We start from the raw sequence: 12,729 nt of genomic DNA, 5'->3' as shown, positions 1-12,729 counted from the left end.
AAATGACTGAGCGACTACACTTTCTTTCTTTCTTTCAGGGGCTATAGATAATGTTCTGAGCTATATCCTTTGAAATGTTTTGCAGATACTGAAACCTGCAGCAGACGGAAAAGTTAAGTATATGCTGAACACCAGGACGCAGGCCCCAGACAGATTGGAACCAGAAGATTGATGATGTTGAGCCCCGATTACCTCACCACCAACCAATCAGAAGAATGTCCACAGGCTGATCACAAACCTTGTGATCCCTCTCCTTCACCCTATCTTTAAAAACTTTCCCTGAAAGCCATCAAGCAATAGCCAACCATGCACTTTGCTTGGCCCCACATTGGGCACCTGCTGTAAACACTGCACTTCCCTTCACCACAACCTGGTGTCAGTAGCTTGGCTTTGCTGGGTGGTAGACAGTGGACCCAAGTTCGGTTCAATAACATAATGACCTCTAATGGTAGAGCTGAGAGTTTTCTATGCACAGTGTTACTGTGCTACCTGCCTTATTCTCATGCTACTTCTCTGGTGGCTCAGACATCAAAGAATGCTGTCTGCAATGCAGGTAGACCTGGGTTCAATCCCTGGGTCAGTAAGATCCCCTGGAGAAGGGAATGGCTACCTGCTCCAGTATTCTTGCAGAAGAATTCCACAGAAGAGCTTGGCAGGCTACAGTCCATGGGGTCACAAAGAGTCAGACACAACTGAACGACTAAAAACTTTCACTTTTCATAACAATATGAGAGTGGAGAGAGGAACTGAAAAATGAACCACTCCATGAGGAATTATCAGTGGCTCAGTACAGTCTTTTATTCCAGGAAAGCATTCTTAAAGCAAGAAAGGTCCTCAGGGATCAAAAGATCCTTAGGGAAGATTTCAGGAAAATCTCAGAGGGTACCTCATGTACCTCTTCAGAGGGAAAAAAAAGATCTTACAAGAAAGCCTCTGTGAAATTTCTCATAAAAAAACAGACCTTCCATGACAAAGAAAGGGATAACAAAGACTTATCCCTAAGACAAAGTCTTATCCCTAAAATAATATTTTGAGGATATATGCATGCCTGCTCAGTCACTCAGTCATATCTGATTCTTTTGTGATCCAGTGGACTGTAGCTCACAAGTTTCCTCTGGAATTTCCCAGGCAAGAATACTGGAATGGGTTGTAATTTCCTTGTCCAGGGGAATCTTCTCAACCCAGGCATCCAACCTGTGTCTCCTGCATTGGCAGGTGGATTCTTTCCAGTGATCCACCTGGGAAGCCCTACAATTAGCCATACTTATGTAATTTTGTCCTGTATTTTTCTTTCTACTCAAACAAGTTCCAATTTCACCATTTTTCTTTATTAGACACTCATTTTATCCCTTTAGTTAGCATGCCTCCAACCACAAGTAATGGAAATCCCATGGACAGAGGAATCTGGTGGGCTACAGTCCATGGGGTCCCAAAGAGTCAGACACAACTTAGAGACTAAACAACAATGGCTAATTGTAGGGTTCCCAGCAAGAAGAGGAACAAGTGAAAGCTAATTGTAAACAGAAAGATAGTATAAATACATACATATACACCACAAAGTTTTAAAAAATAGCCATACTGGGGCTTCCCTGGTGACTCAGTGGTAAAAAATCAGCCTGCCAATGCAGGAGACACATGTTCGATCCCTGGTCTGGGAAGTTTTCACATGCTGTGGAGAAACTAAGCCCTAGTGACACAACTATTGAGCCTGTGTCCTAAAGCCCAGGAGCCACAATTAATGAAGCCCCCAGACCCTAGAGCCCATGCTCTGCAGCAAGAGAAGCCACTGCAATGAGAAACCTGTGCACCACAACTAGAGAGTAGTCCCCACTCACCACAACTAGAGAAAAGCCCATGCTACAACAAAGACCCAGCACAGCCAAAACAATAACTAACTAAATAAAAATGTTTTAATGAAAACTAAATAAAAACAGCCAAATTACCTTGAAATGAAAAAGACAAATGCTGGACAAAATAAAAAAGAGATCTTTGGGCTCCCAATCATTTTTGGACAGGAAGGAGGCTGAAAAAGATACTCAACGGCAAATATGGATCACATTTTATGAATAAAGAAGGATGACTCAGCAGAACCAAGATCTAAGGTGCTGCTAAGAGGTATGGAGAACTCTACGTGAGCAGTGAACTGGTAACATATACCTAGCATGATTTGGAATTTCTATGGATCAGTGGCTGCTCTATCCCCAGCAACTGCTGTATGAGGACTCCTGTTGTCCCCAGTTTGGAATAGTAGTGTCTTACTATTGCATTACATGTGTGTAAGATGAAGATAACAGGTACTTTGATTGAGAGAAATAGCACGTAAGAGTTGTATCCAAGGGAGAAGTCCTGAAGAGCCTCACCCCAGGCAGGGCCTGATTTCTAGAATGAGATTGATCAATCTGATGCCACAATGTAATGAGACATTTGGGGTCTTGGAACAGAAGATAGTTATAGTTTGCAGATATCAACTGTCAAAGCCAGAGGACTGTGGTAAGTTGTGTATTCCTAAGATGACTACAAGAGCACCTCTTACACAGCAACCTCTTTCAGTGTGACAATATGATTTTGTCACTTTTTCCATGGGGAGGAGAGGTCTGTGTCCCCTGCCTCTCGAATCCAGACGGGCTGGTGAATTGTTCATAGACAGCAGATTGCAGCAGAAATGAAGCTGTGAGACTTCCAAGCCCAGGTCATAAAAGGAGATGCAGTTCCCACCTTGTTCACAGAAGCTCTTCCTGATGAAGAATTTCAGCTGCCAGGTAAGCAGTCCAACTGCCCTGAGGCTGCTGTGCTATGAAGAGGTGCAAACAGCTCACACAAAGAGATGAACTAAAGAGGCCTGAGACTACTGGAAGAGTGAGAGATGCCTACACCACCCCAAGTGTTACAGCACCTGCTGGTCTAGCTCCAGCTATCAGCTAATTGCAATCACATGAAAGATCCTAAGACAAAAATTGCCTAGCTGAGGTTATCTTGAATTTCTGACCCGGGAAAGTGTGAGATATAATAAGCCACTAAATTGTGACATGATCTATTATGTAGAAGAGTAACTGGACCAGTTAGAATCAGACATGGAAAAACTGATGCCAGTTTGGGAAAGGAGTACGACAAGGCTGTGTATTGCCACCGTGCCTGTTTAACTTAGAGGCAGAGTACTCACTGGAGAAGGAAATGGCAACCCAAACCAGTATTCTTGCCTGGAAAATCCCATGGACAAAGGAGTCTGGTAGGCTACAGTTCATGGGGTCACAAAGAGTTGGACACAACTGAGCGACTGAGCACACACACATGCAGAGTACATCATGCAAAATGCTGGGCTGGATGAATCACAAGCTGGAATCAAGATTGCTGGAAGAAGTATAGACAACCTCAGATGTGCAGATGATACCACTCTAATGGCAGAAAGTAAAGAGAAACTAAAGAGCCTCTTGGTGAAAGAGGAGAATAAAAAAGGTGGCTTGAAACTCAACATTCAAAAAACTAAGATCATAGCATCCAGTCCCATCACTTCAGAGCAAATAGATGGAGAAAAAGTGGAAGCAGTGACATATTTTATTTTCTTGGGCTGCAAAGTCAGTGTGGATGGTGACAGGTGCCATGAAATTAAAAGATGTTTGCTCCTTGGAAGGAAAGCTATGACAAACCTAGACAGCATATTAAAAAGCAAAGACATCACTTTCCTGACAAAGGTTCATTAGTCAAAGCTATGGTTTTCCCAGTCGTCATGTATGAATGTGAGAGCTGGACCATAAAGAAGGCTGAACAGCGAAGAATTGATGCTTTCTAACTGTGGCACTGGAGAAGGCTCCTGAGAGTCCCTTGGACTTCAGTAAGATCAAACCAGTCAATCCTAAAGGAAATCAACCCTGAATATTCATTGGAAGGACTGATGCTGAGTCTGAAGCTCCAATAAGAGCCAATTCACTGGGGAAAAAAGCTCTAATGATGGGAAAGATTTAAGAGGGTGGCATAGGATGACATGTTTGCATGCCATCACTGACTCAATGGACATGAATTTGAGCAAACTGCAGGAGATACTGGAGGGAGGACAGAAGAGCCTGGTATGCTGCAATCCATAGGGTCACAAAGAGTTGGACATAGCGACTGAACGACAACTGGACCAACACAAAAAAGGACAGTATTGTTCAACTTTATAAGTAAATAATATGTTCAAGATTGCCAAGTCCAGCTCCAGCAGCCAGGGAATCGGCCTGAAGGGATGGGCGGTGTCGGCGAGAAACGAAGCAGCCTCTCAGTTTTCTTAGACTGCATATTTATTTCAAGCTTAAGATTCTCTTTTATACTTTTACAAAAGCATTAGGTCAGAGGTTTGACATTTTCAGTTCCCCCTGACCCAGATTTGTTGTCTCCATAAATCATTGTTGCCCCTCAAAAGGAGTTCCTGCCTCAGCAATTCTCTTATCTACTTCTCATGTGTCCTTGTGAATACATAGTAACTCATGCTAATGTCTGAGCTGCATACCACATTCCTCAGTTTATTTCTTATCTTTCTAAATCCTGTTTGCCCCTAGTATCCTGAGCTCACTTTCTCTAAAAGGCTTCTAACCACTAATATCTCCAAAATTCCTAATCTCTAGAAGCTATAGTAAAATATGCTAACATTACAACATTCCTTAAATCTTTAGCTTCTAACTATTTTAATTATTCCTAAGCCCTAAATTCAGCAAACTCCTTTGCCATAAACATTTCCCTCACAAATAGGTTTCAGATAGCAATCCCTCCCATAGCCTCAAGCTGCGGCCTACGTGCTCATCCTGGAACACTCTTTTGTAAAGGTCCTTGAACGAATGTCAAAGATTAACTTTATGAATTATTCTCTGAGCACAGCTGCAGAAGGCTTTGTGCCTTCTCATGCTCCTCTCAAGAACAATAAGCACCTTAATATTCTTTTCAGTCAACTCAGCTGCGGGGAGGAAAAAACAAGTCAGGATCACAAGGCCTAACTCCTTCATCCCGGGTCCATGCCTGCGGGACAAGGAGAGGGAGTTGGGGCTGTGCCTCCATTTTGTTAGTAATGCCTAAAGCGGCTCCCAACACAAGATAATTTAATATTGAAGTTTATTAATCTTAAAGCAGAAATAGGTTATTATAAAATACATATTTATTTACCTATACAGCTAAAGAAAAATATTCAATATATTCCAGCCATTCTTCAGGACCAAGTCCTTAACAAATTCAAAATGGAAAGTAACTTCCTTTTAAGGTGATAAAGGATATCTACAATCTTCTACTGCAATTATACTGAATTCATTTATTAGTTCGAATAGTTTTCTCTTCAGAACAGCATGGTAGGGGGTACTTCCCTGGCTGTCCAGTGATTAAGACTCTGTTGCTCCCAATGCCACTCAGGCTTGTGGGATCTTGGTTAGTTCCCCCACCAGGGATCAAACCCGAGCTCCCTGCAGTGGAAGCAAGGAGTTCTAATCACTGGAGCACCAGGAAATTACCAGTATTAGCCTGGTTAAAAAAAAAATCTGAATCCTGAGTATGGATCCCTTGTTCCTAACTCCTAATGATATTCCACCTTTAAGCAGCATAGTGGTTTAATAGTTGAAATGGATATTTTTTCAATTAGGCTAAATTAGGAAACAATTTTTTTAATTTATATTTTAAAACCTATAATGTATTTTTTCAGTTAAACATTTTTTTCATCTCGTGGAGGTAATATCAGTTTTTCCCTTTAACTTATTTACTTATGTTAATATATACCCTGATTACCCTTATATTTCTAGAATAGAATCCACTTGGTTTCCAGTCTACGAAAATATTTCTATTTCTACAAAATATTAACAAAATATCCTACAAAAAATTATCTGTTGATAACTTCTCAGTATTTTTGCATGGGCAGCAATAATCAAGTTCTGTCTATGCTTCCTTTTAAATCATGATTTGTCCATTTTGGTACCTTTATGCTATTTAATAAATAGAAACTTTTCCTTCTTCTAATTCCTCTAAAACTATTTAAATATAAGAGTTCTCTGATCACTGGATGTTTGAAAGAATTCATTGGAAACGCAATAATGGATACTTTTCGGCACAGATTCCCTGATACTGTCTTCATTTTTATTCACGTCCAGGTTTTCTCATTTCTCGGATCAAATCTGACACATCTACTCCTTGAGAACCATAAAGAATTTAGAATTTATTAATACAGAGTGGATTCTCAATCTCTTAAGTGTCTGTGGCTCTGCATTTTCTTTTTTCATCCTGCCTTTTACTCTCTTTAAAAAAAAAAATAGTGAAAATTATAACCTACCCCACTGCACTTGAGTTATAGATTAACTTCGCTTTTTTTGTGCTTTATTATGTTTTCCATAAATGTGTTACAATTATTTTTCTGTTTTCTCCAAGACCGACCCGCGTTCCAGCGACTCCTGACGCTGCGTGTCCCAGGGCCTCCTGGGAAGTGTAGTTCGGCAGGGCCTTTCCCGCGCGCACGCGCAACCCTCTGCAGCCGGCTTGGACCCTCTCTTTGTCCTTCGCCACCACGCGAGAGGCCACTGTGCAAGTGTCCGCGTGCTCGTGCGCGCGCTGTTCCCCGGCTAGGCTCCAGGCCGTCGGGAATCCCGCGGATCTGCCCCGGTCGCGCAAAGCCCGGGGGCGGGGCGGTCACTTGGGTCCAGGTCCCCGTCCGGCGCGTCCGTGGTCCGAGGCATTTTTTGCAGGTTCCGGGGCTGGATCCCTGTGGGGCGGGCGGCGGGGGCTGAGAGGGCTCGTGGGGGCCGGGTTGGGGGTCGTGCCAGGGCTGCAAGTGGGCGTCCGCATTTCGGCCTGGATCTCAGTGGCTGGGTTGCGGTAGGCACCGGTGGGCTTTAGCAGTGGGGGGAGGCCCTTCCTCCGCCGCGGCCAGTGCTGAGCACCTTGACGTTTCCTTCCAGACCGGCTCGTACAGGTGGTGTCTCCCACGCGCGTGCCCGGCCGCGCGCGACCTTCGGGACACACGGCCAGTCGTGGGGGCACCCTGGGCGTGTACGCGGGGCGACCCGATTGTTCGCCTCCATCCCGGCTCCACCCAGCTTGCCTCTGCTTTTATCAGTAGGATTTTTTCCGAGGCGTCTCTACTAACAAAAAAGCCAGACAACTTTGACAGTTGCTAATGCGGTGAGGACAGCGTTGGCCTCAAGCCTTGTCTCTGACTTTGACCCACAACTGCCACTTGAAACAGTCAACTCACAGTTCCTGGGTCTCAGGCTTTTCATCTGAAACCGAGGGAGTGGCAAGAAATGACCTTTTCTTCCCTAGCTTGGAAGCTTTTTGCAGTCATTAAAACACATTATTTTATTGATTACTTATTGATTCCTTACTGTTTATTTCAACCACATGGTGCTGGACTGAAACTACTTTGCTTGCCTGTTTTCTTGGATTAAGGATTTTAAAATATGTTCACTGTCGTCAGTTTAGAGTATTGATAAACAGATTCAAATGAAAATCATTCATGATCCCATCAACAGAAAATAGTCACTGCTAACGTTTTGTACATCTTTTAGTCAATAAATGTGTGTATATTGTTAATAACCTTATTTGTTCCCTTTAAGAAAAAAACAACAAAATTGGGAATATGCTGCATATCCTGCTTAAAGCCCTTACGATCCCAAGTGGGATATTTTTTGTCCCAAGTGGGATATTTTTTGTCCCAAGTGGGGAGTTTGACCTTTCTGGGGGAGTTCTTTCAACTTGCCCCTGAAATCTTTTCTTTCTCTTATTTTTCTCCTTAGTCTGCCCTGCTGCCATCATCCCTGGACAGGGGACTCTATCATGCGTATACTGGGAATATAAACAGGGACGCCCAAGACATTTGCCCATCCCTCTTTCTACTGCTGCTGTGGATCTTTGGTCACAGGCCCTGGGGTAGACTGCATGGAACCAGTGGCCCCAATCTACCATTCGTGCATATATCATCTGTTTGGGGCACATGAACTTTTGTGCAGTATTACTTCTGTAATGAATGCTGAATGCATCGAAAAAGACAGCGTGGTATATAGAACATCTGGCACATAGTTGTTTAGTTGCTACATTGTGTCTGACTCTTTGGGGACCACATGGACTGCAGGTGGGCAAGGCTTCTCTGTCCTCAAGATTTCCTAGGCAAGATTACTGGAGTGGGTTGCCATTTCCTTCTCTAGGGGATCTTCCCAACCCAGGGATCCCACCTGTGTCTCCTGCATTGGCAGGCAAGTTCTTCACCACTGAGCCACCAGGGAAGCCTGGCACATGATAGGTGTGAGTAAATGTCACTTTTCATTGTTCTTTTTCCCTTGTAATTCCACAGGACTTGATGCTGAGTGGGAACTTTGGGATGATGATGAAGGTGCCCCTTCCTCCTGCAGGTGAACGTGAGCATGTCATGGGGAGAACTGCAGTGCTGTGCAGGAAACTGCTGAGGTAAACTCAAACCCATAAAGTTAAAAGGGTCAAATTCTATAGCGGAGGAGGTAGGCTTCCATTTGCTGAAGGAATACATGGAAGTCAAGGGGAAGAGCACTCAGGGAGAGCTCTCTCAAGAGCCAACCTGCAAAAACATTTGTATAAATTAAATGAAAATAAGGTCGAATCTATTGTGCTGAGCAGTTAATATCAAATTTTTAAAAACTACCACACTGATGGCTTATCACACTTTTTCCACCTCAGATTCTTATGCCTCATTTCAACATTTCTCTCTACTCTTGATAAATTTTCTCTGAAACCCAACTAAACTTTGCCAAGTAGTTTCTGACAAAGGAAATTTAAAGATCACATTGTGAATTTGGCTACCTGCTTAATTTTTATTCCATGAAATAAGGTGAAAGTGTAACACAAAGGAAATGACCTATTTATTTACTAGAGGTGTATCATCCTTGTCTGGGGTATGTGTGTATGTTTGTATTATGATTGACTTTTCTTGAACCACACAGAGGTTATTACTTTTTTTTAATGGTTAAATCTATTGGCTTTTAAGTAACATTTTTTTACTTTTGCCTTTGTAGCATGTGTAGGGATATTTTCCCCCAAACTACACAAATACTCACTTGTGTTTTCTTTAGGCACTATCATGGTTTTCATTATTTTAAGTTCTGATCCCTCTGAAAGTACAGTTGACCCTTGAAAAATAGGGGTATGAAATGCGTGGGTCCACTTATATGCAGTTTTTTTTCAATAAATACCACAGTACTGTATGATCAGAGGTTGGTTGAATCTGCAGATATGAACCTTGGATATAGAGGGCTGACTATAATATTATTTGAGGATTTTTGAATGCATGGGTGGTGAGGTGGGTTAGTGTCCCTAACCCTCAAATTGTTCAAGGGTCAACTGTAGTTTGTTGTAATATATGAGATAGATATCTGGCTTTATTTTCTTTCAAGTGTTAATCACTTCTCCTATTCATTAAGTAATCTGGTTTTACTTTGGGTGTGAAGTGCCACATTTATTGCGTGAGAGATTTACATATTTGGGCTGTTATGGTTTATTTAGCTGTAAATCTTTTGTGGAGACAGTATGAAATACTTTTTTTTAATATAATTTTACAATATATGTTAATATTACATGGACCTATTTACACTCATTATCTTGTGTTTCCCAAAAATGTCCAAAGCTGTTCCTGTACCTTTTTTTCTTCCAGGTGAACTTTAGAATTGCTTGTTAAAAAAATTTTTTTTGAGATTGTGATTGGAATTGACTAAAAATATAAATCATTCAGGGCTGAATTATGAAGTCTTTCTGTCCTAGAAAGACCAATTTGTGTGTGAGGAAGTCTATTTTTATAGTCCCCATCGGTGGTTTTAGTTTGCTTTAGCCTATGAACTGTATACATTTCTTGTCATGTATATTTCTATATTTTATGTATTTTTTCCTGATATACATATTTTTTTTCTACCTTTTTATTTGTTTAAATAAGAAGGCTGTTGATATTACAGTACTATGTCTGTTGACCTGGAAAGATGGTTTGCATAGTGGGAAGAAAGCAAAAACAGTTTTTAAATGTGACCTTATATTTTTGTTAAAAATATCCAGATTGTTTATACCACCTCTTAAGAGTGGTTATGTTTGGTCACAAGAAAGAAATTTTTCTTATTTAGTTTATATACATTTCTAAGTTTTGTCATCATATTTTACTTCTGTAATAATTATGACTCTCTTTGTTTAGTTCTTATGTGTGCCAGTTCCAGTTCTAAAATGAATATATTTTCACAATTTAGGGTATATAAAGGAATCATTTCTTGTGTAACTGGAAGGAACTTCAATATGTATTTCTGAGTTGATACCAAGGGCTGAATCACAGGAAGACATGAAAGGGAAGAGGTTGGTGTTTGAAGTGCTGCTTTAGTGTGTCATAGGGATGAGCAGGCTGTTCTTCATTTGTGTTTCTGTGGAACTAAGGTGACAGAATGTGTGCATGGAAATAAGAGCTAATTCTGAGATGTAGGGTGAGTGTGTGAACATATCTGTACATGAATACACACAATAACTGTATGATTTTGGAAGTAAATATCTTGAATGTAGGACTTCCCAGGTGGTTCAGTCATAAAAGAATCCACCTGACAATTGAGGAGACGCAGGTTTGATCCCTGGGTCAGGAAGATCCCTGGGGAAGGAAATGGCAACCTACTCTAGTATTCTCGTCTGGGAAATCCAACGGACAGAGGAGCCTGGAGGGCTATAGTCCATGGAGTTTGAAAAAGAGTCAGACACGACTAAGCAACTAAATGTCAACAACCTTGAACATAGCAAAAAAGAGAATAGCATTCATTGCTGATACTTAATAGTTGTGCAGTCATTGGCACACTCTAAGTTTCATTTTTTGTTCTATAAAATGGAGATTTTTAATGCTTTTTTGTCAAATGCCTTTTGGGTTGTCTGTGAGGGTTGTTATAAAGTGTTTAGTATTTTGTCTTATATACTGAAAACACTCAGATGTGAGAGCTATTGTTATTGCCAGAAACTAGTCACTTTCCCTTTAATATCTCATTTATTCCTCAGAATCCCCATGGCATTACATAGCAACTAAAGATTAATTCTCCAGAAATATATAATCTCTGTGCTTCAAACAACATAACTTTAAGCATATAATCAAAACATCAACAGAAGTACAAGGAAAAACTGGCCAATCTGAATTTAACATACTTCCTTTAGAAATTGATATGATTGGCAGACATAAATTAGGAAGGTTATAGATTTTAAACCTTAGTTTTCTATTTGTTCTTACCCAAAGTCACAAAGCCAGGAAAAGGAAAAAGTTGATTAAAACTTAGATCTATTTTAATACAAATCACATAAGCTTTCCAAAAGTCTATGTAACACAAAGCTGCCTTGTCCTTCCCAGCACTGTCCCTCAGTGTCCTCAGTGGACATTAACTGAATCTCAGGATTACTTCTGCTGAGTAATCTTTATCTGTGTGCAGAGACATGCACTTCTGCCATTCTCTTGTATCACATTCTATTTCTATCCCTGGTAGTCCTGTGTCAGTTATACAGAAAAGACACTCTGGCATTAGATGATTATCAATTCCTATTTCCCAGCAAGAAAGGAAGGGATTTTAGGTGCACTATGAATATACCAATTGAAGTGCATTGGTCCCCAGGTTCACAGATCCTGGTTCCCCACAAATAAGCCTGCTCGTGTGAGACAAGAAAGGCATTCCCAGCAGAGAAATTCATTCCTGGTGTTAAAGACCTCACTCCAGAGCTTCAGGGTAGAAGCAGAGGCCACAGGACTGAACAAAACTCAGACTTGCTGACCATCTCACACAGGCTGCAGAAATGACCATGTTACAGGTGAGTTTGTGTTTATTCCTCATTATTTTTCCAGGGGATTAGAAGGAGTATGTAAGAGTGAAAAACGAAATATTACATTGTTAAGAAGTCAGGGGAAGATACCCTCAGAATGGAAGATCCAAACTGGGACAAAATAAAGCAGTGATGCAATAACTATAGGGCCTTGAGAAGTTCTTAAAGTTTCGATTTTTATAAGCCTTAGTGTCCTACATAATTACTGAATGAGCTATAAACTTCTCAAATTCTTGACAAGTGTAATAAACGTATGCATTGTATTATCTAAATGAAAAAGCAAAATTCTTCATGGAAAGTAAGTATTTATTGGTCACTCCCTGGGGAAGCCTTTAAATAAATGATATAGTGGTAATGTCCTCAGGAGAAACATTGTAATAAATACAAGAGTATTGTAGCCATTTTTCATGGTTTTCCACAGAATGTGACCCAAGGGTAGTATGCCAAAGCCGAACTTAATCACCATAATTATTTATTTATTTACCTCTTTAGTTGTGAAGCAGAATTCACATGGAGAAAAGTTCATAAAATATTAAAGTGCAGCTTAATGTGTTATCAAATGAATACCCATGAAACCACCATTTCATTTCAAGAAATTGAAATCACAGTTTCAATCCCAATCACAGCTTCTTCCTGACAGAGGGAACCAGGACTCTAGCTTCTGTAACCATTTCCTGGCTTGTCTGTTTAGTTTTACTCCTAAGTGTTTATCCGCTAACACTGCAGTTGGTTTTGTCTGCTGTTGTGCATGCTCATTTGTGTTTTGCTTCTTTCACTTTCATTTGTTTCTGAGATTCATTGCATTTGCAAGCTCTTCAATGTAGACAGCCTCTTCTTTTTCAAGAAATATACATTCAATTTCCTCAGTTTATTTTTTTCAAAGCTTTAAAAAAAAAAAAGTTTATCTATTTGGCTGTGTCGGTGTTTAGTTGTGGCATGTAGGTT

At 40.7% G+C, this 12,729-nt stretch overlaps 1 protein-coding gene across 11 annotated transcripts in view; it reads left to right on the top strand.

Moving 5' to 3' along the window:
• The window catches only part of LOC102282944 (zinc finger protein 26), a 65,297-nt gene that overhangs the window by 30,807 nt on the left and 21,761 nt on the right, over positions 1 to 12,729 (top strand). Inside the window, exons 1-4 of one of the 11 annotated variants that reach the window (XM_070386388.1) lie at positions 6,465 to 6,666; positions 8,291 to 8,403; positions 10,197 to 10,299; positions 11,580 to 11,772. Coding sequence is in view for 1 of the 11 variants with exons in the window: in XM_070386392.1 (XP_070242493.1) it covers positions 11,758 to 11,772 (15 nt within the window). In the remaining 10 variants the exon portion in view is untranslated. Of the gene's footprint in view, positions 6,687 to 6,754; positions 8,404 to 10,196; positions 10,300 to 11,579; positions 11,773 to 12,729 lie in introns of those variants that run through there. The other 10 variants (XM_070386383.1, XM_070386386.1, XM_070386382.1 and 7 more) reach the window with 10 other exon arrangements.

The sequence above is a fragment of the Bos mutus genome, chromosome 17 (assembly GCF_027580195.1).
Source record: "Bos mutus isolate GX-2022 chromosome 17, NWIPB_WYAK_1.1, whole genome shotgun sequence".
In the NCBI taxonomy this organism is placed as follows: Eukaryota; Metazoa; Chordata; class Mammalia; order Artiodactyla; family Bovidae; genus Bos; species Bos mutus.
Note: the sequence above shows the minus strand (reverse complement) of the source record. Positions and strands in the feature narration are given on the sequence as shown.